The following is a 27,086-nucleotide window of genomic DNA, read 5'->3' as shown; positions in this document are numbered from 1 at the left end:
GAACCGGAGCAAGACCCCGAGGACCCACTAACTTTTCCTGAAGGCAAGCCCCAGTGCATGAATTCCCTGTTTTACTCTTATGCCAATTGTGATGCTTATGATTATGCATTTACGTTTGTAGGAGTTGATTGAAACCATAGATGCATGAATTTAGTCCCTTGATCTGAATACTAGTTGCTAAAGTCGAGTAGTTGCAATGCTTAATAGGTTCTGGTAAAAGTCGAGTGATTTCCTGTTACTCGCGAGTTATAGGAGTTGAATGTTTTATTTATGTTGCAACTATAAGGTCGACGGACGGGGTCGGGCTTATGTTCGACGCTTGGTGGTTTCCCCCGTCTGTCTAAATGAAATTGATCTAAGGTCGAAACGTGTGGGCGTTCGTGATCAAGTGTTTGAAAGTACTAATCTCATACCTAGTATGGGATGGGGAAGCCTAGTATCTGATTGAACTGGGGCGTGGCATACCCTCCGGCTGTCCTTGGAACGTCGTTCCCATGGTGCATCATATGGGTGCAAGTGCGGTCATAGTACGGCAGAGGCCGGGATTATGGAGCATTGCATGCCAAAGGCAGTTGGCCCTGACACGAGCCTAAGGGATCGATGGGGACGGCTGACAAATGAAGCGACCCTTCGTGGTGCGCGGATGTTGTGAGATTAGGTTCGCCATGCATGGTTAATAAATTCGAATCGATTCGTCTGCCTCTCACAGTTTGGGACTACTTGATCGCTATTCTGCACTGAGTAACGATGAAACATGATTATGAGGGTAAGTTGATGCTTGTCATAAATTGCTTGGAAACTATGCTTGCTTAGAATAGTTGCTAATCTAGACTGGATAAAGAACGTAGAACATGAGCTAAAATATTGAAAGTAAGGACCGACTATAGACGCTTTTGACAAAGCAAACCCAAAGCCAGAAAGCCTTTCATGTCTAAGTTTTGGTGAAAATAGCTATCACCCGACGGGTCAGTCTTGCTGAGTATTAGTTGCTCAGCCTTGTTGTGGCTTAATCTTTTCAGGTGATGTCAATAGTTTGGTTGCTGGTACCACCTGGCCTACCCAGCTCCCTCCGGGCTGGACAGTCGAGTGGGATCCCTCCTCGGACGGCGAGGGAAGGGATTTTTCATGTCATGATCGGCTCCGTCGTGATGTCATGTATCGACGTTTAGCTTCCACTTGTTTTATTTGACTTTTCAAACCTTGCATCTTATTTTGAATTTCAGAACTCTGATGTAATAATTCGAGAGACTAAGTTATGTGATGGAATGTTGTAACCTCTGTGCTACTCACCTTCTCATGAGCGATGCTTCTCGATCCTGTTCATGTGGTTAATCGGATGAAATCCGACGGTCGACCAAGTTGACTTGCTTAAAGTGCATGTTAGGTGACTTCAATGCATTTTAGTCAGGTTAATTTGGGTGGTTCCGCCACACTATGATGCCCTTTTAATTATGTGTAAATCTATTTAATTCTTTTTTGGTAGGAAGGATAAGAAAGGAAAGTACCTGCAAGTACCGGTACTTTAAAAGCATTGTAACAAAGCTCTTATTTCTAATGTGGATAATTTAGATCCAATTTAAGATGTTATTTTAAATTATTTTTATAATTACATAAGTGGGTAATTTAGATGAAAATTGAGGGGTTACTTTAGGATATTTTCAATAATGGAAGGGATGAGTAATTTAGATAGGGATTTAAGATGTGAAAGTGCATCTAGGCTGCTAAGGGGGTTTTGGTGAGTTAAATAGCAAAGCAATAAAAGCAAAAACTTGTTTGGTAAAACTTTGACCATGAATTTAGTCAATTATTTGATGGGTCATATTGATATATGCAAGTAAGTGTGTGATTCCATAAAGCAAAATAATGAACGACAAGCAAATTAAATGACTATGAAAGAAAACATTATTATCATTTCATCTAGAGTAATATGTGTATTGGATGGTCATAATAGTGTAAATCCTTGTTGTTGATTCATGGGATATCAAATTGAAGATAATGACCTTAATTGAAGAAATGTGAGTTCCTATATGACAAAAGGAAGAAAAAGTAGCAAGCAAATATACATGGTCAAGAGACTTGGGTTCATGCTTTGTCGATGGTATCATAAATTGGAAGGTTTATTGACAAGTCATGAAATACTAAATTGCGAAGCAAAAAATCAAAAGATTGATCGAATAATGAAGTTATGGAATCCAGTGGATTTTTTTTATTATTGATGTCAAAGAAAGGTTTACTCAAGTTGGCAAGATTGGGTGAAGAAGTCAAACCAGGGATTAACGACGAGGTTCTAAGAAATGGTAGTTCAAGTGACGAATGCTTTACTGTACTTGGAGATACTAATGTAGTGAAGCAATGCAAAGCATGAAATCTTTGCGGGATCAAATGATGAAGTGGTTTATGTTATGGATGAAAACTGTGAACTGATCATATATGTTGGTAGATTCTAAGCATATATATAACAACAATCCACACCTGTGATTGAACCGGTGATGCTAGTGGTTCACCAGTTTACTGGTCTGACCATTTGGTCTACCGGTCAAATAGTTGTTCACTAAAAATTATAGTTCATGTATACCCTCGCCATTCACGTTTGGAATCTATACAATATTGGTACGAGAGCGGGATTCGGAGTAACCAGGCAGGGTCCAAACCCGATCGCTCCACCTTTCTCCTCATTTTCACTGAGCTTTCTAGTTAGAACCTTGTAGTTGCTCCATAGGGCCAGCTTTCAGCCCAATATGGCATATAATATGCCTTTTGGATCCAATTTTTTACTCGGAGCGAACCGGCAGAGTCGCCAGTGTTCACGGTTTTTCCAGTCCTCCCGGTGTCCCAGTTTGGTTTTTTTAACTATGGTTCTAAATCACTAGCTCAAGGTGGATATCAAGATATGCTCAGGTTTTATGCAATATTGAAATCCCTAAGGTTGAGAATGGTATGGTCAAGTATCGACATAAATGAAGTCATACAAGCACAAGTGGTCAAAGTGCTATTTTTATGTAATCTTAAGTATAGATATGCCATAATATTAAGAGGGATGCAACATTTGGATTACAAAACCAAAAGTGCCGATAGTCGACCTATGTGAGATAGTCATCAAGTAAACCCCTTCTTAGGAGACAAAATGTGGCTACTTGGCCAAAATTGGCGTGATCAGTTTCAGTAGGGTTTCTTGGGTAATTGCTAGTTGGTTTAAAAAACTAGCCTGGCCGGTTTGGGAAATTGGTGTGGCTAATTTTGTTGACTTCCAATGATTAGTTTGCTGTCTTGAAATACTCCTTGGTCCCTTCTTTGGTGGATGGGTGGTTGTTTTTGGTTCTTGCTCATCCTAGACTCTTTATAACACTAGTGGGGCTCTCCCAACCTCTCTGTGTGAGACTTATGTGATTTGAGTGAAATATTTGAGTTAGGCTGGGAGAGAGATTATGTTCTATAAAGCCTTGAGGTCTTGTGGTTGAAGACAAGCAACCCATTAAGCATTTTCACTCTTGGAGGTGAAGCCTCCTAGATGGCTAGACATCACCTAGCAAGCTCCCAAGCTTGTGGTAAGCCGTGGGCAAGTTTGTGAGGTATACGATCTTTCCTACACAAGGAAAAAAGGTCAACTAGTGGATTCAAGACATAGCTTGACCCTTGGTTCGTATAAGCTTCCTTAATGGAATTGTAAAGTTTGTGTAGTGTTCAATTTGGTTTGCCTTATTTGTTCATTTCTATTCATTACTCGAACTTTCGCTTCCATCTACTTGAGTATGCTTGTCTTGTGTATGCAAGGACCTAGTGAACCTACTAAAAAAACATGTACATAAGCTTATCTTTAAGTTTGTTTTGGGTTAAAACTCAGAAAGGGGCTTGTGCATATTTTGTTGGGTCTCCTGCACAAAACCATAAGTTTTTTAATTGCAGGAATTTTCCTATTCATCTCCTATAGGCGACATCTCAATCCTTAACATTATACCTACTAATTTACAGCGCTAAATTGTTGACCACTAGCCTCAAGCGCAAGGTTTGTGCCATAAACTCACCATAACTATTAGAGTGTGCAGCGGAATCCCGGCCCGACCCACTATACCCATGAGCTGGCGTCCCACCAGGCTTAGGTCCATCGGAGCTCACAACAACAAGGCCTGGGCCTAACTCAACCCAAAAGACTAGCCTAATGGGTGAGGGATGGCCCCACCTATATGTTGTGCTCCCCCACTATCAATTTTCGATGGGGGACTAAACCTAACAATCTCCTCCGTCACACATCGGGCCCACTCTTCCATCACATACAACCAATGTGATCTCCTGAAGAGGTTATCCCATGCCCCGAATCCAACTCTCCAATCACATCAACACCGTGTGACCCTTCAGAGATGTTCACGGGCTCCCCCGTCACCATGTGACCCCGGAGATGTTCCAGGTTTTCCAACCTTTGGCCTGGATGATTTTGGCCTAGCTCGCTATACCCATGAGCCGGCACCCCATCAGGCCGAGGTCCACCGGAGCCCACAACAACAAGGCCTTGGACCTAACTCAACCCAAAAGACTAGCCTGATGGGTAAGGGCTGCCCCCACTTATATATTGTGCTCTCCCACCATCAATTTTTGATGTGGGACTAAACCTAACAATAACCCTATGGCCTAATAGGCTAACATGTACGTTGTCATGCTAGTAATATTTGGACCCTAAATATACCAATTCACAAGTTGTTGACACAAAATGAGCAGCTTATAGTGTAGGACCAATTTACACCCACCTACCAAATTGTTGTATGCTAGGCGCAATTGGCTCAATAATAAGTCTTATGAAAACAACATCATACATCTCATTGAAAGTACGTATTCTTTAGGAAAACAAGTTACATCTCACTTAAAGCATGGATAGTTGGAGCAAACACATGATGATTTGATTGATATAAATGTTTAGTACATATACATAAATGTTGAATGAAAAAGGATCACCAAGCAGCAAATGTTTAGTACATATGCATAAATGTTGAATGACAAACAAGCACCAAGCAGCTAAAAAGGAGGAAACCACCCTAGCCTAGTTTGTTGCCTCCTTGACATGATCTGTATCCAGCCGATCCGATCCATGCAGTATGATGTAGCATTACCATTCGATGACTTAGGAGTGAATATAATGTTGCCGCATACTGATGTGGCATGTAAGGTAAGGGAGCAATAACAAAACCCTAGGAACCAATGTCACGTTATTTCAGGTATGGGAATAACGTTAATAGGATCACATATGAAAAAACCACGTTACATGTCACATGGGTTACCAAACATTAGATCTAATTGGATTACATATGAAAATTATATCTAACTAATACGAAGATATTTCCCCAATTTATCTTACTTTTGAAACAAAAAATGTCAATAAATATTTAAATAGTAGGTCATCATATCATCCATCCATATCTAACCACATGGACAGTCCACAATATCGTAGTAGGTGTATAGATATTGAATCCTACACACGTCTCCAGTTTGTATTCATTAATCTTGAAGTCATGCTTTTGCTTTTACTACTTTTTTGAGAGAAATATATCATGATTAGGAGTTCTAGTGGTGAATGAGGGACTTATACAACCAGTTATCAAATTTAAGTACCTACATGTATAAGTCAACATGGTAGTGAGCCTCTACATGAGGAGTATGTACGACAATATGAGTTATGAAACTTGGCACCTATATATAAATCAACATGGTAGTGAGCCTCTAGTTCTGATACTTGGATTATTGCATGAGGGATTTAATATTTAATAAAATCAAATATAAAACTAGTGAATGTAAATAGAATGAACATAAGAAGATGCTCTCTTTAGAAGATAACATTCATGTATTAGAAGCCAACACAACGATAAACAACAGTTTATATCTCTTAGAAGAAACTGCTCTTTTCAGCTATGCCATGAACCATGCTCGGCTGGATTTTGTCTCTTTGCCAAATATCCCATATGCAACTGGATACATCAACTTGTGCCCATCAATTGAAATTGTTGTAGCTACCTGTCCTTTATACTTCCTAGTTAGGTGAGTGGAATCAACCCCAAGGAAAGGTCTGCACCTAGCCAGAAATCCATCAACACAAGCTCTAATAGCTACAAACATCTTGGAGAAATGCATTTTCCCATTATTCTCTTGCAATCAATCTCAATAATGCTTCCTGGACATGAATCTTCTAGTGCTGATTTGAACCTACATAACATTTTGAAGCTCTCCTCCCAAGTAGTTGCAGACGTGCTGCCATACCACACTTTATAGTATGACAACTGAATATTGTAGTGCTTCTCAAATCTTTTCTGTAATTTCTTTGCACCCAAAGTATGATCTTATTTTACAACATCTTTCACCAAGCTATGGAAGCCTCTCGCCCCTTCATCTTGCTTGTACTGGAACAAGTATGCACATCCAATTCCGAGAGTTTGGCCACCTGAAAAGAAAGAAGCAAAAAAAAAATAGTATAAAGAAATGCATTTATCTAATCACAATTTCAGATATGTGAGGGAATATAGAAGTTAAAAAGAAAGAAAAATGACCATGAATGTGTTACCACCATGTAGTTTCTTTGCAAATACTCTCCATTCACAATCTTCATCTGCACCTTGCCCTGTACCATTCCCTGTTACTATGTTCAAGCCTAGTCTCAAACTCATTTCTGATGGCATACTATTTGATAGTGTGGATAAAAGCATCCTTGTCTACAATTGTGTCTCCCACCTTAATGATTGGATTCTCTTCATCATGTGATGTGCGAGGCACAATAAAATCATCAAGAACAACTTCATTATTAAAGTCTCTAATTTGTTGAATAGGTCTTGCCCTCTTTGTTTTCTGCACCTCAACTTTAAGATTTTCAACTGGATCAATAACTACATGATCAACACTTTTAAAGTACCTTCACTCTTCATCTCCTCCAGCAAGCTCATGTCCATTAGGATCGCACCCACCAATGATGAAGTGCTCTTACTCTTCCTCTTCATGCATTGGTGGACCTGCAGTTGTTTCACCATATTCAAGTACTTCTGCCCATGCAAATCCTCCATCTGAAACATCCAAATCATTGTACATCAGCAGGTATCACCTGCTCTACCATGTTCAATGCAGCAGGCATCACCGCTCCCATGTTCAAAGCAATTGGCATCTGCTCTTCTCCAATGTTCACTGCAGCAGGCATCTGCTCCTCGCTTACATTGTGTTCACGTGTCCCGACTACCATGAACAACTTCAATACTCTATATGTCCTTAACAAGTCAAGAAGTTGCGCATCTGAAGCCAAATTGCATGTCATATTACCCCCTATTACAACCCAGAAATTTGCCTGCTGATTGCTACCCCATTTAAATTTAGAAGCAATATCTGTCTCTAGATCAATGATTGAGTATGCTTCTAAATCAACAACAAAGCTTACTCTATTCCTTTCGACCATCCCTTACAGAGAAGTAAGAGTTGACAGAGATCTCTACTCTACATGCACTCTTCGGATCAATACTGCAACAACAACGACAAACACATGGAACGGAGATCAAATGTAAGTACCAATCGATAACAATTTCAATGCTAATCCACTCATTTATTCCCTTTTCAAGGCTATCTGTTCACCCCCTCCCCCTCTCAAACCAACAAATTAGGTACAAATTGGAAGAAATTGCATAGATTCAACCGAGAGGAAAATGTTATTACTCTTCAAGAACCTCAGCAGGATCCATATGTCTCAATTTTGGATCGATTCCTAAGCACTACGAGAGAGAAGAAAACTCTAGGGTTTATAACTTTCAAAGTAAGGGAGGAAGAAGAGGAGGGAGATGCATACCGTGGAGGGGGGGGTGGAGGAGGCCACAACCATTTGGGACCCGAGTGGCCGCGGGGGAGTGCGCCACCAGGAAAGTTGTGGGCGAGCGCACCACTGGTCGCCTGCCCTGCTCCTTTCACGCATCGCGTGCGTGTGGGTGTCGCTGCTGTGGACCGGGCTAAGGAGTGGGCATGAGGGAATTGGCCAAGGGAACAATTGGAATCCTGCAACTGTTAATCAGTAAAAAAAAAGAAAGACTACTAATCCAACGAACGGAAGCCAACGGAATGCTACAAAGTTGTAACGTGTAACCTTTCCTTGGTAAATATCCAAGTCCGATTCTTTTGATGGTAAATACCCATATATTTTTTGTTTTGATGGTAGATATCCATTTTTACCAATTTGACAACTACAATACATGATAGTAGAAAAATCTATCACACACTTCAGCTCACTATGCAATCCAAGATCAGCAAATGATCAAACGTTAAGTATCCAACCTAAAATTGCATGGTGCATCTTGGGAGAAGGCAGCGGTGGAGGCAGCTGGGGTGGCGGTAGTGGTGATGGCACGTGGTCGCAGTCACCTCTATTGTTTGGTAGACTAACGTCTTCCCCCACACTGTTTGTAGAAGTCCCAAATCACACCCACATCTAATTTTGAGACCACCATGTTTTCTGTCTCTACCACAAAGCACAAATAATTTTTGCCTCCATGATCTAGCACACTTGTGAAGCATCTAGGAGTTGGAATTCTCATGTTTTGATGACAATATTGCATCAATTCATATGCAAGTAGTGTCAGTTATGTAAAGATGAAAAATGCATGAGTAGATGGTGTAGTCAAAGCAATTCTTCAAAAATCATCTCAACTAGACTTGGTTCAAATCAGATTAAGATAATCTATAGATGACATCAGCAACCTTATAGCTAGTTTAAGCTAACAATTGGACACCCTCTCATAAGCTAAGAAGGTTGTCATTCAATGTCGCGTGTGTGTATGGTGAATTTGCCAACATATACTGGTGCCTTTTGGAGTAAATAGAAGATGAAGTTTGTCCATTGATGTTACTTCCCTATATTCACACTATCATCTATTGTTAAACTAAAGATTTCTCCCGCTCAACTCCAGCTTCAAATTCAACCAGTCTGCCTAAATACAGAGCATGATTTGAATCAAAGCTACTTGTTGAATCGAATCACATAATCAATTAAAGCCCATATTAATCTGATCGCATCATCCTTGATTGAAGCACCCAATGTTTGCAAAGTAATAATTACAAGAGGAGCATATGTGAGGGAGGTTCGTACATGTTTGCTCTTCGTTGCTCGTGGAGAAGTATGATTGGGGGCGCAGGGTGATGATAGAAAGTAGTGGACCTGCAGGAAACATTCGTTAATGGCTTTGAGAATAAGATTAGAAAGCAGGTTGGGTACACAGACATCTCCCAAGCTCCAAAACTGCGTTACTTACCTAGATAGGGGGGCAAGGTGGGCACCATTAGTGCATAGTCCTTGACAGCCGGTGTAGAGCGACATGATGTGGGAGGCATTGAGGCAGGCGAGGAAGATCTAATGCTGCGACGCCACATGGCAGAGGTAAGGGATGCTGTTGCCGTTGTTGACAGACGCAACGACCCGCTCACAGCAGGGTATTGTGGGCATGTCAGAGTCGGATGAGCAGAAGCAGGCTATCTCGATGGTGAGGTGGTGGGTTCGCACTACTGTGTGGTTACTGCTGCTTCGGAGAGGAGGATGAGCAAGAGCAGCGGTGGGATGAGGTGGTGGTGGAGGCCCTCCGTGCCTTCTTGTACACTTGTGGTGCCACGAGACATATAGCTGGATGGAAGGCATTGGAGATGGAGAGGGTGGTTGGAGTGGGGGAAGGAAAGGGGGTGGCCATTGAGCTGCGTAAGGAATGGGTTGGGTCGGGTCGGTGGCGTGGCTTGTCATCTGGCTGGACGAAGATTGTGATGGGCTCCACCATTTTATAACTCTGAGCCCATTCGTGGGAACTTCTTCGAAGCGTATGGGCCAAATTCATGGGATTTCCTTAGCGCAACATTAGCTTCGAGCCTCTTCTCGGTATACCAATTTTATACTTGCACTATCTCTCTGCCAAATTCAGCAACCCATAGTCCCACACTGTGGTATGTAGATGATTAGCATATGTGGTAATTTTGATGCAAATTTAAGGGGTGACTTTAAGTTATTTTTTATAATGTTAGTGGTTGGCAATTTATATGCAAATTTAGGAGATTATTTTTTTATATGGAGTTAGTGGTTAATTTAAAGGAATATTATGGGTTACTTAAGTTTATTTTATATAATGATAGAGGTGGATAATTTAGATATATATGTATTTAGAGGTTACTTTTGGCTATTTTCATAATGGTAGCACTGGATAATTTAGATATAGATTTAGGGGTTATTTTAGACTAATTTTATAATAGCATAGGTGGGTAGGTTTTTAGAAAGTATAATAGATCCAATGACTATGATGATTTGAGGTAACGAATTGATGGCTAGATGTTTTACTTTTTTTAGATTTTCTAGGATTTTTCTCTTTTTCTAGAGCGTCCACAAAATATTCCTAGGTGGCTTTACGTGAAGACTTCAAAAGGAGCCTCTAATTAGTAAGATATGATATGATGATTTGAGGTATCGAATTGATGGTTACGTGTTTTGCTTTTTTGAGAGAATTTCTAGAATTTCTCTATTTTTCTAGAGTGTCTACATAGAATTCCTACGTGGATTCACGCGAAGGTTTCAAAAGAAGCCTTGTAAGTAAGATAAGATTCTTCCGGTGCAGCCTAGCAATTTTAGTACCACTGTCATGCTTGTCCCCTGACGATTGGTCTCAGAATAGCAGATGCACTTGTTTGGAAGATGATTTGCACTACAATTTTTAACTTCGAACTGTATGTGTCTTAAGAATTCGTATCCCTTTCTAAACAAAGCTCACATGTCACATAAACCTTGCATATTCAAATCAGGCATACAGCGATTTGAGGGCATAAGCATGTACATTTCTGAAAAAATTTCTGCAAACACTATTTCCACAAAATATCGGCAATTCATGGTATGAAGAAAACGACGCCATCGAAGTACACCCTAAGCTACCTGAAGCTTGCTTGCACTTGCACCCTTCTTGGCGTAATCATCACCATTGCCACTGACACAGTCGAGCTCCACCTCCTTGTCATCCCCGGTCGTCTCTAATGGCTTGCATGTATAGTACTTGACGCAGACGAAGTTGTAAACGAGGTTGAGCACCTGCAATGCCACGACGAGCCAGTAGTCGTTGTCAAGCTTCCCTCGGTTGAGGTTGTCCTGGAGCCACTGCCCGCTCCGCCGCGTCTTGTCGTGCACAATTGTAACCAGCAGCGTGCCGAGGTAGCTCCCCACTGAATTGGTCAGCCAGTACAGCGCCGCCGCCGTGCTCCGCAAGCTCTCCGGCGCCTGGTCATACAAGAACTCCATGCGGCCGACGTCCATGAAGGCGTCAGCCACGCCGTGGATGGCGTACTGCGACACCAGCCACAAGACGCTCATCGGCACGGTGGCCTTGGGCGCGTCCAGCAGCTCGCTCGCGGCGGCCACGGACCTGCGCCGCCGCTCCACGACCGCGGCCACCGCGTTGGCCAGCATGGCAAGGGTCATACCGACACCCGTGCGCTGGAGGTGGGTGGTGCCGGTGGGGTGGCAGGTGTAGCGGCGGAGGACGCGGACGAGCACGCGGTCGTAGAAGGTGAGGGTGAGCAGCATGGTGATGTTGGTGAAGATGAGCATGGAGGCCGGCGGGATCTTGAAGCGCGGCGTGATGCCGCGGTCCATGGTGCGCGCCTGCTGGATCGCGAAGCTGCCGTTGTGCGACCCCGAAGTCATCAGGAGGATGGTGGCCGCCCAGATCGGCAGCATGCGCATGATCGACTTGAGCTCCTCGACGCGGTGCACGGTCGACAGCCGCCATAGCTTTGGTTCGCCGGACGGCAGCATGTCGCCGGCCGTCACTATGGCTGCCTTGTCAAAGAACCTAGCGAGCACAACTGCACAAGTAAAGTAGCTACTAGCTAGTCAGCTCGTTCAAACAAAACAAAACAACCGACCCTTATTTTCATCACGTTTGAGTTGACACATGTAATAAGAGTTTAATTTAGCTTACTTTAGTTGATCGGTGTGGAGAAGGCGGCCGGTGGTAGAGATGCCGGCGTCGAGCTCCTTGTCCTGGTACAGGAGGCTCGGGTCCGGCGCGACGGCTTTCCGCTTCCTGAACGCCGCAGCGGTGACCTGCGCCAACCGGACCAGGGGGCTTCCGCCGGGCGGCATCTTGACGTACAGCGAGTACCCGGATACGAAGGCGATCACCGCGGCGAGCATGGTGATGGTTGGGATGCCGAGCCCCCACCCCCACCCGACATTCTCCTGGAAGTACACCACGGCGGTCGCGGCGGTGAGCTTCGCCAGCTCGATGCCAAAGAAGTAGATGTTGAAGAAGCTCCACTTGGGCTTGGCCTCCCGGGGCCTGCCGTGCGCGTCCAGCTCGAGCTGGTCGGCGCCGAACGCCATGATGCAGAGGCGCGTGCCGCCGGTGCCGATGGACGTGCAGAGCAGCGACAGGTAGAGAACGGTGACCTGGGAGGACGACGCGCGCGGGCAGTCGGTGTCGTCCTTGGCGCAGGGCGGCGGGCTGAGCGAGGGGACCACGGCGGAGAGGGTGAGGAAGACCATGCCGAGCTGGTACATGACGGAGCCGAACGTGATGGTCCAGAAGCGACCGGCGAAGGAGTCGGCGATGAGACCGCCGATGAGAGGGGTGAAGTTGGCGGTGCCATTGAAATTGGTGATGATGTTGGAGGCCTCGACGAGCGGCAGGTGCAGCTGGAGGGTGAGGTATGAGATCAGGTTCGAGCTGAACCCGACATTGGCAAGCCGGTCGCAGAAGTCGTTCGCTGTCGTAGTGTAAAGACATGGTGGGAAATGTCACGCATATATGAGTACTCCTTGATTTGGTATCTTGCGAAGTACTTCTTGATTTGAATTGGTTTAATAATCAATACCTTCATTTTGTTTAGTGGTTATTGGACCAAGATTTTCCTATTTGTTTTCTAAAAAGAACACAGCTAAATGCCTTTTTTTCATATTGGATAAGCTTTCAAAATGTGTGTGACTTAGTTTAAGATTATGTGTCTAGGCACCTAAGCACGGGACATATTCATCCAAGATCCTTTTGTCTTTCTCTTTTCTATCTGCCAATTTCATATGTAACATAAAGTTTGACCTCGAAAGTATACGTGGTTATACAATATCGCCTCCTTGATCTCCTAGAAAGGTTTTTAAGCATTTATTTCCCCAGGGATAAGGCATGTTTTTCTTTGTTACAAATTTGCACTCCAAAGGTAAGTTGACAGACTGCAGCAGTGATATCATTATTAATCTCTACATCCGATCCATAGTTGATGCGCCTAATATCTTATCAGCATGTTAAGTTATTATTTCACAGCATGACCCGTGAAGGAAAAGAGTTTGGGAAAACCACATCTGCAGGCACCCAGCTCGAGAAACAGAGAACGGATGGAGTAACACAAGGAATCTAAGGCCGGGATGCAAGAAAAATGGTCGTCTAGGTTATGATTGTGATTTTCATTATTGAATGATAATATTATCATTGGAACTAATATGTGTATCAAGAATAAGCACTTTTAGGATTTTATAGGTTTCATAGATGCATCACAAACAAAGATACCAAAGCTGGGACAAAAAGAGGAATGAATTAGACTTGTCCCATGAATAATTATTTTTGAGTTGATCAAATAGCTTGGATTTTTATAGAATCATGTATAATACTTCACAAGCTTTCCATAGAGTCCAAAATCATAAAAATTGGATTCCGGAGTAGAAAGTTATGCCTAAAATAAGATGTGCTGAAAAATAGGCACCGGAAGTTCCAATGGTACCATCAAACTAAAAACAGGAACATCCGGTGCTTACAAAAATACACTTAATGGATGATTTGATGAATATACAAGAGCATGCATCGGATCATCCAATGCTACCATCGGAGTTTGCATATTTATTTTGTCAAAATCTCCAGAGAGGTTGACAAATGGGTGAGGGGAGCACTGGAAGGTTCGACGCTTGAAAATATGCATGCGTCAGACTTTTAGGTCATTCACCCAATGCTAAAAGTTGATCAAAAGGTCTGGATTTTTTCTAGAATCAAGTGTATAATTTCATAAGCTTTCCTACAAGTATAAAATCATCAAAAATGGAGTTCGGAGTAAAAACTATGACCAAAATATGAAGACTAGCGACGTGGTGACCGGAAGGTCCGACGGTACCGTCTGAAATTTTAGCATTCATCTAGTGCTCAAAAAGTGATTGAGTGGTCTGGATTTTTATAGAATCTTGTGTAAAATTTCATAAGCTTTCCAACAAGTACAAGTTCATCAAAATCGAAGTTTGAAGATGGAAGTTATGGCCAAAATATGGAGGGGCATACGGTAGCACTACTTATTCCGATGCCAAAAAATACATACCATCGGAACATCCGATGGTACACTTTAACTGACCGTTGGAATAACGGCTCTTTGATGTCTTGTGCTATTTATACCCCCTCCACTCGCCCATTTAAAGTTGCTAAAGTGTGCAGGAGTCCATTGGAGTGCAAGACACATCAAGGACACATCCAAGCCACCAAAAGTGTATAAATGATTGATTAAAGGCTTAGCACAAGTTTAGAAGAGTGATTAGTGCTAGGATAGGCCTAGAGAGAAGAGAGTGTAAGGTGTGCCTGCCTTGTGATCGGTTCAAGGAGTGAACCACAAGTGTGCAAGGTGTGCCGGTACCTTGGAGCCTTGGTGGCTCGCCGGCAAGTCTTCAACCCTCCAACTTGGTATGGAGCAGCATCAACGACCGTGTGCGGGGGACGAGGAGACCCCCTTCCTTCGTGGAGAAGCTCTGTAATGAATACGGTGTCATGGTAACTGGAAGAGAGTATTGGAATACGAGGTAGGCTACGCTAGCGCAAAACAAAAATTTCTACCACGTAAACCAAGAAAAAAACTGTCATTATAGATCACGGGATTACCACTCGACGCACAAGTGCGGAAGTTGTACATACACGTCAGGGCAACGAAGTTGATCACACGTCGACGCAATGTAGTCAAACACGTCGACGTTGAGCAGCTCGTCCACGTGCAGCAACTCCCTCCTCATGCCGCGGCTCGTCAGGCTCGTTGTTGGCTCGTCATCGACTCATCAAGTTCCTCGTCGGAGCTCTCGTGCAGTGGCTCATCCAAGTGCTGCAGATGCAACACCTCCAAGGTATCCACACATGCGGGAGGAAGCGTCGCAAGTCGGATTGCTAGGTCCTTGAGTTGCAACAAGGTGAGGGCATGGGATGCGTGGCTGCTGCTGGTGCGAAAAGGATTTGACCCTAGGGTGCCCCCACCCCTCAATATATAGGGGTTCCTAACGGGCCTCTGGGTCCGAGGCCCATAAGTACTACTAAACCTGGTCCAATTCATATCACATCCGAATTGGACTTCCAACCCTTTAAGTGTGTGACCCTATAGGTTCATATATGTATACACATGGCCCGAGTACTCCTACTCGGCCATACTAACTCCTATACGCACACAAAGATCATATCAGACGAACCATCACAACATCACATACATGCTCTTCCCTTTGCCTCACGATATTCGGTCTAGCTCCAAGTCGACCACTCTTTCTCGATGCTGTGATTCGGAATCCCTTTCTAGGTTAATTCTTAACCTCACGTAGCATGGCCATACATTTTCAGATCCGATCACTCAAGGGGACCCAGAGATATCTCTCTCAAATAGAGAGGGGCAAATTCCATCTTGACTGACCATGCCTCATAGCATAGTTCTTGACAAACCCGAAAGCTACCTTTATAACTACCCAGTTACGATGTAGCGTTCGATAGCCCCTAAGTAAGTCGATCCACATCTTGAGTACATGCGACAATCTCCGGTCTAAGGACAAAGCGTACACATTGTGTAAAGAGAGAACTATGTAACTCGTGTTGGGTCAGTCCTAGCACATGTCTCTACACGTGCCCACATTATTAGTTTGACATCTCCATGTCCATGACTTGTGAAACATAGTTATTAACTAATACATGTGCTAATCTAATATTCATGTGTGTCCTCAAATGAACTCCGACTAGGGACAACTTTTAGAATAAACATACAAGTAAAGAGTTTCACACACAATTTACATAATTGCAAATCAATTCAAGCAGCATTTAATGGATATTCAAGGAACACAATATAAAACTGTTGACGCCGGATTTCGTCATCAGTAGAATCGGCGCCAAGGAGGAAAGAAGTCGAAGAAGTACGGATGGGAATCGGTCAAAAGGTGCTATAATGCGGAATCGGTCAGTGGCTTTTACTTCGCTTCAGGGTGAATGCGCCAGATTCCCAATCGGCAATCCTTTGCCGATAAGAAATCGGCCGATCAGGAAGGTGGACTAAGGTGGGCCTGTATGGGCTTGGAAAGATGGAGGGATAAGGTGGAGTTCAGCCCACGAAGCGTGGGGTAATTAGTTTAGCACGGATTGTGCTTGTAGATATTTGTTTTCTGTTTGAATTAGAGATAGAGTTCTAGTCGGTTAAGAAGATTATTTGTACGGGGCTATAAATAGCTACCTTTGTAAATCTGTAAACACAACAATCAATCAATACAACAAGTTACTTTATTCTTCGTACTTACTTTCGAGCAGGCGACTTCGCCGTCACTTTTCCTTCTCACGAGTTCGTGCGGGTTGGCAGGGCTGCATCATCTTGATCTCCGGCCGATTCTGTAAGTTCCGTTTATCGAGTAATATCTAAGCTTTAACTTCCGGCGCATCGCTGTTGTTTCGTTTAGATTTATTCATCAGTTATCGATATCGACTAGATTCATAGGTTTTTACCTGTTTTCCTAGTTTTTATCATCAGTTATCCCGCTAGGAATCGGTAGTATCGGCTTTCATTACTTTCTGTTGTTAGATCCATTCGTTGCCGATTAGATCTTTTCCTAGTGCTGTTATTACGCGCTTTGTACCGATTACTTTAGTATTTTTCTGTCTACAAAGCTACAGGGATCGTGTTGTCTTATAACCGATTTCATCATCACAGTAAATCGGCCGATTTGCCGATAAGCTCTCTCGATCGGAAACTTAGCCGATCGTAGTTACTGAATTTGACACGTGTTCTTCCTTGCCAATCAACAGGTCAGATTGGCTGGCACGCCGCGCGAACCGCACTAGGGCATTCACCCGAACAGGAGCTAAGCAGATTCTCCCGGGTCGTGTGTCGGTCGCTGGGATTCGGTTGACCGATTTCTAGCACCAACACACTTTTGGCACGCTCGGTGGGACGAATACAACCGCTGTCATGTCGAAAGCTGCTGAAGTCTCCGAAGATAACGTCATCGAAGTGACGGAGGCAGATCTAAAGGACGACCAAAAAGAAGATCTGAATCAGTATTTGGAGCAAGTCCGTAAAACTTGCTTGAAATCCTTCAGTCGTTCCAGGAGCGGGGAAACTGTTAAAAAGTCTCCTTTCCCTACTCCCCGCCAGATCACAATTTCAGAAGATTCGGATAAAATGTCCGATATGATTCAACAATCTCTTCATCACGCCTTCATCAACCAATCCCCGGTACTTTCAAACATGGTGCACAATGCTGTTGTCAACTCCTTCGCCGGAGGTATACCACAAGGGTACAGGGGACCTACGTATTTTCAGCCGATTCCACCAAATCAGGCTTATCAGGCTTCTCAGCCGATCCAATCCTCTGTCGGAGGAACCGGTGCTTCTACGTCATCAACTCCTTTGGGATATGGCTTTATCCAACCGTCCTCTGCACCACTCCCTCCAGTCATCCCTCTACCCTGGAGGATGCCTTTAAACACGACCGGTTTGAATCAATCGGTCAGTCAAGGAAATCCTCCGTTCCAGACACCCTCCCAAACGGCCACTCGGCCGATCATACCACCATACCAACCTATCACTCCGGAGGTCAACAAGACGTCAGAGCTCATGCTATATGATGAAACAAGTGGTGCCTACAAGCAGCCGTCCTTTACTACACCACCGGCTTATACTCAGATACCACCTTTTCATCAACCTCCTTTTATTCAACCTCCGATTTATCAGCATGTGCCGATCCCAGCAACAACCAGATTGGTCGGCGCAAATCGCGAAGGTAATGCAAGAACAATTCGGCCTGAAGCCGAAGGTGCAAACGTATACCTACAGGACACCATACCCATCTACGTATGACTTGTTGCCGTTTCCCCATCGGTATAAAGTTCCTGATTTTACCAAATTTTCGGGGATGGATGATGCTTCTACCGTAGAACATGTGAATAGATTCATCATCCAATGCGGGGAGGCAGCTACGCAAGATGCCCTGCGGGTACGGTTGTTCTCATCATCCTTGTCTGGATCGGCCTTCCAATGGTTCACCACTTTGCTACCAAACTCAATTATCACATGGGCCGATCTAGAAAGGCAGTTCCACAAGTACTTCTATGCTGGGGTCCACGAAATGAAGCTGTCTGATTTGACTAGCCTCCGGCAAAGAAGTGATGAGCTGATACCCTCGTACATACAGAGGTTTCGGGAAATCAGAAACAAATGCTACTCCCTGGCTCTAACCGATGCACAGTTGGCTGATATAGCTTTCCAAGGCCTGCTGCCACACATTAAAGAAAAATATGCTTCACAAGAGTTCGAGAGCCTGAGCCAGATTGTCCACCGATTGTCCGGGCAAGAGGTGCGTCCATTCGATCCAAGAAGGAATTTTCAGAAGAAAGTGGCATTCCTGGAAGAAGTAGAGGATGAAGAAGACGCCGAAATCGGACTTGCAGAGTGGATTAAGGGAAAGAAGCCGATATCATGCCCTTCGGCAAGAAGGAGCCGGAAGCATTTGGTTTCGATACAACTAAAGCTGACAAAATCTTCGATCTTCTACTCCAGGAAGGACAGATTAAACTCTCGCCTTACCACACAATACCCTCTGCCGAACAATTGAAGAAGATGAAGTATTGCAAGTGGCACAATGCCACGTCACATGATACCAACGAGTGTAAAATCTTCAGGCAACAAATACAGTCGGCCATTGAGCAGGGCAGACTCAAATTTGAAGTGCCGGCAAAACCGGCCAAACCAATGAAAATCGACCAGCACCCTTTTCCTACCAACATGGCTGACACGGGGAGGAATTCTCTCCAAACAAAAGTGCTGACGTCCGAGTCGGCAAAAAAGAGTGGCGCTATCGATCCCAGGAATCAAGTTACGTCTGAAGACATAAAGGGAAAGCGACGAATGGAGGCCGATGATGGTGAGTCAGAAGGACCACGCATTACTTCCCAGTTCCTGCTCCAAAAGTACCAACGCCAACATCAACAATCGAGGTCCCGAGAGGAAGCGATGCGTCGGCACGAGGAGCACTGGAGATGCCCATTCTTCATCCATTGTTGGGAGAATAACCTCAGGCTACCATCGGCCGATACCTGCCCAGAGTGCAACGGTCCCTATCGAAGCAATCGGCCGTTCACCAGGTCTCGCTCCAGAGATGGAAGGCCAGAACCGATCAGCAGGAATCGGCGCAACCCAGATGATCAGCGCCCTTCCATGCGTGATCGGCTGGGGGGCAGAAGTTACCGATATGATCGGTCAGAAGGTAGAAGCCATAATAGGCAGGGGGGCAGGACCGACCGACACGATCAACCAAATAGCAAAGCCAGCATTCACAGCCGGCTCGAAGACATGGCCGATGCTCGGGTAACAGACGAGAACCCGTTAGGACGCGAACCAGAATGGGAACGCGCCGGGAAAGAAGGGAGGCCAATAAACCCCAGATGGTGTCCCGATGGTTTAACCAAATCACAAAAACGAAGAGTCCAACGCCTCCGCCAATGGGAACTGCAAGAAGAAGAGAGCGCGATGGACAAGAAGGAAGGGAGACCTCGGGTATGGCGCCCCAAAAGAAACGACAAGGACAACGATGAGTCGGCGGGTGATGAATCGGCAGCCGAAATCGGTATGGTTTTCATATTGCCGATGGAGTTCATGACCCCTGCCGATCAACAGGACGTGTCGGCAATAGAGGAACAAACAGCATGGTTGGCTTTAGAACCAATGATGGCCACGTTCGAAAAGCCCGAAGACGACGAACGACAACATATGAAGGCATTGTTCCTTAAAGGGCATGTTGACGGTCGCCCCCTCACTAGATTGATGGTCGACGGGGGAGCTGCCGTCAATATCATGCCGTATGCCGTACTCCGAAAGCTGGGAAAGAGCGACGATGACCTAACCAGGACGGACATGATGCTCAAGGACTTCGAAGGCAAGGTGTCAAACGCTCGCGGTTCCCTCTGCGTCGACCTCACCATCGGCAGTAAGACCCTTCCTACCACGTTTTTCGTCATTAATGGCAAAGGGTCCTATAATATGCTTCTTGGCCGAGACTGGATACACGCAAACTGCTGCATCCCGTCAACTATGCATCAATGCCTTGTACAATGGGTCGGCGATAACATCGAGGTGGTCAAAGCCGACTCCGCGTACAGCATCGCAGCAGCCGACGCACAGCAATGGAGCTGCGAAACCGTCAGGTGCATATCAGGTAGGGTGTGGGAAACCGATTTCCTGAAGGTCACCAATTTTGGCCTACAGCCGATCCGAGCAGTCGGCTCCGAAGAAGCGCAATAGATGGATCAGTTCGCCCGAGAAGACGGGAAGCTGGGACACGGATTCACGTCGGCCGATTCATTGGAGATGGTAGATTTAGGTGACGGGACCAAACCAAGGCTGACTTTTATTAGTGCAAATTTAGATCCAGAGTACAAGTGTAAATTGACAAATTTATTAAGAGAATTCAAGGATTGTTTTGCTTGGGAGTATCACGAGATGCCCGGATTAGATCGGTCTATTGTTGAACATCGGCTACCCATAAAGCCAGGGTATCGGCCGTACCAACAACCCGCACGGCGATGCAATCCTAAAATTTTACCAGACATAAAAGCTGAAATAACTCGGCTAATTGAAGCAAAATTTATTCGGCAATGTCGTTATGCCGAGTGGATTTCTAATATCGTACCGGTGTACAAGAAAAACGGGAAGCTGCGCGTTTGCGTTGATTTCAGAAATCTTAATCAGGCCACACCGATGGATGGTTACCCCATGCCTACGGCCGATGTACTGATCGACGCTGCCGCGGGGCACAAAATTATTAGCTTCATGGATGGAAACGCCGGATACAATCAAATACTTATGGCCGAAGAGGATATACCCAAAACGGCTTTCAGATGTCCAGGCCATCTTGGTCTATTCGAGTGGGTGGTGATGACTTTCGGTTTGAAGAATGCTGGTGCTACATATCAGAGAGCCATGAACTACATTTTTCACAAACTCATTGGCCTCCTGGTGGAGATCTACATCGATGACGTTGTGGTCAAGTCCAAAAGCCACGAGGAACACCTAGCCGATTTGCGACAGGTGCTAGAGTGTACCAAAAAGCATGGTCTCAAGATGAATCCCAACAAATGCGCTTTCGGCGTCTCCGCCGGACAGTTCTTAGGATTCATGGTGCACGAACGAGGTATAGAAGTCAATCAGAAGACCATAGCGGCCATCAACAAAGTCGTCGCTCCACAGAACAAAACTGAGCTACAGTCTCTAATCGGCAAGGTAAACTTCATCAGAAGGTTTATATCTAATCTATCTGGACGGATTCAGGCGTTCACACCACTTCTGAAGTTGAAGCCAGACCAGGAATTTATATGGGGAGAAGAACAGCGCAAGGCGCTAGAAGACATAAAGCGGTACTTGGTCTCACCCCCAGTCCTGGTTCCCCCTCAAACGGGTAAGCCGTTTAAACTATATTTATCAGCCGATGAAAAAGCTATTGGGTCGGCTCTAGTCCAAGAGTTTGAAGGCAAAGAACGGGTAATTTATTACGTTAGTAGAAGACTCCTGGATGCCGAAACAAGATATCCTCCAGTGGAGCGTTTGTGTTTGTGTCTTTACTTCTCGTGCACCAAACTCAGGCACTATCTACTGTCGGCAAAATGTATAGTCGTATGCAAAGATGATGTAGTAAAATACATGCTGTCACTGCCAATATTGAAAGGACGAATCGGTAAGTGGATCTTAGCTTTATCGGAATTTGACCTACGGTACGAATCGGCAAAAGCCGTCAAGGGTCAAGTCATGGCCGATTTCGTCGCCCAGCACTGTGGGCCGGGGATCGCCTTCGTGGAACCAGCGCCTTGGCAGTTATTTTTTGACGGGTCATCATGCGGAGTCGGATCAGGAATCGGCATCGTCCTCATATCACCTCGGGGGGCAAGATATGATTTTTCTCTGCCGATAGAAACCGCCGCCACAAACAATCAAGCGGAGTACAGAGCTGTATTAAAAGGCTTACGATTATTAAGAGAAGTCAAGGCCGATTCTGTTGAGGTCTTCGGGGATTCGATGCTAATTGTGGATCAACTAACCGGAAGGGCTGAGTGCAAGGATGACATATTACGAATTCATCACGAAGATTGCTTACAGCTTTTAAAAGAATTCAGATCGGCAGTAATCGAGCACGTCCCAAGAGACTACAACGAGGAAGCAAACAAACTCGCTCAACACGCATCTGGGTATCGGCCGATTCCGGGCGCCATGGCCTTAGAGCTTGCAGCCGACGATTGGCGTAAAGAAATTGCCGATTACCTGAAGGATCCGTCTAAAAAGGTGGAGCGACGAGTGCGCTTTCACGCTACCAAGTACGTACTGCTCGAAGATGATCTGTTCTACCGAACGATTGATGGTGTTCTTCTTAAATGCCTTGGGACAGAAGAAGCCAAGACTCTAATGGGAGAAATCCATGAAGGGGTATGCGGAGCTCACCAATCAGCACATAAGATGAAGTGGATGATCAGAAACAACGGGTACTATTGGCCTACGATCCTCGAAGACTGTTTTAAATATTACAAGGGTTGTCAGGAGTGTCAAAAGTTTGGAAATGTCCAACGTGCACCCGCGTCGGCCATGAATCCCATCATCAAACCATGGCCGTTCAGAGGGTGGGGAATAGACCTTATCGGCCAAATTTATCCACCATCGAGCAAGGGGCACAAGTTTATTCTGGTTGCTACTGATTACTTCACCAAATGGGTGGAGGCAATCCCACTAAGGACTGTGACTTCGGCTATCATGGCCGATTTCGTAAGGGATCATATCGTCTACCGATTCGGTATCCCTCAAACTATAACAACCGATCAAGGAACAATGTTCACATCGGGGGAATTTGAGGAATTTACGACCGATATGGGCATCAAGTTGTTAAATTCTTCTCCATATTACGCGCAAGCCAATGGTCAAGCAGAATCTTCCAACAAAGGAATAATCAAGTTGATCAAAAGGAAGATTGAAGAATACCCGAAGAAGTGGCATCTATGTTTGACCGAAGCCCTGTGGGCATACAGAATGGCCTGTCATGGGGCTACCAAGCTATCTCCCTATCAGTTGGTATACGGCCACGATGCAGTACTTCCATGGGAGTCGAGGGCAGGATCAAGGCGCATTTCACTTCAGGACCAGTTGTCAGCCAATGACTACTCATCTCTGATGAAGGAAGAACTTGATGATTTGGCCGGCCAACGACTAAGGGCTCTGATAAGTATCGAAGAGAATAAGAAGAGAGTGGCCAGATGGTACGATAAAAAGGTCAAAGTCAAGCAGTTCTCCCCCGGAGACTTGGTATGGAAGTTGGTATTACCGATCGGGTCGAAAGATCCTAAATTCGGCAAATGGTCTCCTACCTGGGAAGGGCCGTATAGAATCGGCAGATGCGCTCCAGGGAATGCCTATATCTTAGAAACGATAGAGGGAGAAGAATTCACTAGAGCTCTGAATGGGAGGTACTTGAAAAGATATTACCCAAGTATATGGGTCGGTGCCTAAGGAATCAACACGATTATACATGACCGATACGATTCGGTTTTGAAGACACACATGAAGTCGACCGGAACGGCCGATTACGTTCATTCGGTACGGACGACGGGTTACATGGCCGGCAAAACACTAAGTCGCCCTTAGAACAAAAAACTACAAAAAAACAAACTAATTATCCTTCTTTTGAGATGATTCCTCATTCCGCTCCAAAGCACGAAGACGCGAGGCCTCTGCCGCCGCCAGGATGACGGGCCGAGGAAGCAGACGGACCCTAGCGGTGGGAGGCCGCGGGCTGCCGTTCCTTTCCAGGAAGTCCAGGATCGTGCGGGCCGTCGAAGTGATGTCATCTCCGGGAACGTCACGATGACGACCCCTCATGACTGGCGATCGGTGACAGCTTCCGTTCACCACGGCATCCAAGACTACACGAGCATCCGCAGTAATGTGGTCTTGGAGCTCTTCTTGATGGGCCAGAATCAGAGCCTTGTCCTCCGGGGTCAAAGGGTCTTCGGAATGGATACGCTCGATGGCACGCACGAGCTCCGGACCAAGGCGTTGAGGCTGAAACAAAGAAGGAATAAGGTGGCGCATTCTTTTCCTAAGATCTAAGAGGAGAAGGCGGAACGTCACCTGGTTGACAGAAGAGGACGACGACGAGACCATGACAAAGTAGTTGCGCCGATGAGAGGAAGAGGAAAGGCAAAATGGGAGCCAGATCGATGCTATCGGGAGGAGGCGCCGAGGTCGATATTTATGGGGAGAATACGTGGAAATCTGATGAGGCCACGTCCCATCGGTAATAAGGAAGGCAGTAAATAGAAGGCATCGCGAAGGGTCGGTCAAAGAAGGCAGTAAACGTTCGTACAAAGCGGTCAGTGTTTTACAGATTACCCAAAAGGGTATCGATAGCCGTGATGGCCCGACGCCGGATCTGATCGGCAGAGTCAAGAACCCGTCGGTCTTCTTCTGCCGATCCAGGGACCTCCGATGCGTTGCGGTGGAGTCTCAGAGCCTCTTGAGCAAAACGCTGCCTCTCCCGTGTCAAATCTGCAATAGCAGAGGGTAAATCTTGAAGCCTGTTCTCTTCGGCGCTGATTGCTTTGGTCACTTGCTCCATCTCTTTAGCAAGTTCCGCCCTCCGTCGTTTGAGGCGATCTATTTCACTAATGATCGCCGGGCGTGAGTCTTCTAGAACATGGATACGCCGATTCGCTTCTTGAGCCTGACGCTTAAAGGCATTTTCATCTTCACGAATCTTGGCCAGTTTCGCGCGATCGGCCATGTGACGGAGGGCTCTAAAAACGGGAATCCTCATGGACTCAATAAAGGCCGCCGGTGCCAAGGCCTCTTCCGCTTCCTCTGGTACTCGTCCGCTGACGTCACTAAAGAGCTGCCGAATCGGCGAAGCATCTTCTACCAGTCGGCCGATATCCCCTTGAAGGAGGGATCGGATGTTGGTGAGCTTAGCCCGGACGTCGTCAGGAACGGAGCTTAAGGCGACTTGGCGGGATGAGGTTTCTTCATCATCAGAGAGAGCGACCGCGAAGGAGAAAAGGCTGTTGTTGGGGGAGTCTTGTTCCTGAGAGAATAAAGAAAAAGGGTGAATCGGCAGGGGAACAGAGCAAATCGGCTGGTCGAAAGCTGGTTTAAGAATTTACCGTTTTAAAACGAATTTCTTCGTGCTGCGCTTGTAAAGCCGTTGTGTCCTGATCAATGGCCTGTACCATAGGTTCATCCGATGAAGAGGACTCCACAACAATCGGCACGGTGCTCGGACCAGCTCCCTGGGAAGAAATCGGTTGTCGAGAAACGCGTGGTGTGCTGATGGTCTGCATCGAGGAATCGGTTGAATATGTTATGCAAATACCCGAAGGGAGTCCATAAGATAAGTACCGTACCTCAATGGATGAGGGCAAGGGCGCGTTGGTATCCGGTTGAGTTGTTGCCGACTGTGGCATTTCCATGGAAGAACTCTACGAGATACAAAGTTAGGAGGAGTTAATATCAAAATGACAATCGGAAATGGTAAAGCTTGAACTCACTTGTAAGGCTTCCAACAATAGTGAGGCGGCAGCCGCTCCGGCTTGTGTAATGGCTTGAGTATCGGCAATTTGTGTGGCCTGGGGCGATGCAGTTAAGGTTTCTGCCGATACGAGCACAGGAGGATCCGCCGACGCCGTACGAGCCCGGACTCGGCGACTGGTTTTCTTGACAACCTTCTTATGAACCTTCTTCGATCGGCCAGCAATCATGTCAACTGACGGAGCGTCGTAGCCGATAAGAGGATAAGTGGTGTACGGATAGCTCTCCATTAGCCGACCACTGCGGCTGTGCGTTGGAGGGGCTTGACTCTCAGCCTAAAGAGACAATGAAATCATTAGTGCTCAATCATGTTGAAAAGAATAAAAATCGGTAATCAGAAATACCTCGGCGTTGGGATCAATGTTGGCCGGGTCTAGAAGGTTGCAGTATGCCGATGCTGAGTTGCAGAATAAGAATTGCTTCCATTCAGCCCACCAAAGCTTGAACGGCTGGATGGCAAATGGACATAATAGCCATTCATTCAAATTAATCATACTGGAGTCCGGAATTCGGTCTCGCAGCCGACAATAATCCAGGCCAGTTTTAAGCGCTTCTCTGAACTTGATTCGGCCAGCAAAATACACCCGTATCGGCAATTGACCCATGCCGAATTGTCGTGCAGCAGTAGATGGGTTGTAGAACTCATATGTAGGGGCATCTTTCCCCGAAAAGAAGTTGGCCGGTAAGAGTCCTGGTTTGATCAATTCTTCATAAAGGTTTTCATCAAATCGGCCAGAGGTCGAATCGAAGCAGGAGGGGAGTTCGAAGACTGGGATGTCTCGCTGGTATAGAAACCAGATAGTTGCGTCCTCATTAAATCCATTATAGAAGCACCGAAAGTACTCGGCTACCTTTGTAGCGGAATACGCACAACCTGGAAAAGCTGACGCTGCTTCACCATAAGACATGCATCGGCGACGCTCGGTGGGGTCTTCCGCCGATTCGATATTAGGAAACATCATGTGGTCCACTGGCTGCCGGGTGATCCTGTTCATGTAAAGGTTCAACCATAGATTGACGAACCACCAAGGCCCACCTGGGTTGCCGATTGGTTCTCCCTTGGAGAGTTTTGTGCCGATTTGATGGAGCATATGGTACACGGCACCCAGAAGATGTTTCCCGAGAGGGACGTGGTTTCCTTTGGACAGTGCTTCAGCTAAAGATTGGGTGTTGGTTGTTGGGCCGGCGGCTCTTCCACAGAAAAGGTGTTTTTCTAGCCACATCATTAGGAAAGCGGTGTGCTCCCTGTT

At 45.6% G+C, this 27,086-nt stretch overlaps 1 protein-coding gene and 1 pseudogene across 1 annotated transcript; both read right to left on the bottom strand.

Annotated features, from left to right (window-relative positions):
• Positions 1 to 6,657: 6,657 nt before the first annotated feature.
• Positions 6,658 to 7,697, bottom strand: LOC101775930 (annotated as a pseudogene).
• A 3,197-nt stretch (positions 7,698 to 10,894) lies between these two features.
• Positions 10,895 to 12,541, bottom strand: LOC101775514 (protein NRT1/ PTR FAMILY 3.1). Its single transcript, XM_022825247.1, has 2 exons — positions 11,946 to 12,541; positions 10,895 to 11,816 (listed from the first exon to the last, which is right to left on the bottom strand). The coding sequence occupies exons 1-2, from the start codon at positions 12,524 to 12,526 to the stop codon at positions 10,895 to 10,897; spliced, it is 1,503 nt and encodes a 500-aa protein (XP_022680982.1). The 5' UTR covers positions 12,527 to 12,541.
• Positions 12,542 to 27,086: the final 14,545 nt, after the last annotated feature.

The sequence above is a fragment of the Setaria italica genome, chromosome III (assembly GCF_000263155.2).
Source record: "Setaria italica strain Yugu1 chromosome III, Setaria_italica_v2.0, whole genome shotgun sequence".
Taxonomy (NCBI): Eukaryota; Viridiplantae; Streptophyta; class Magnoliopsida; order Poales; family Poaceae; genus Setaria; species Setaria italica.
This window is presented reverse-complemented; position numbering and strand designations above follow the sequence as displayed.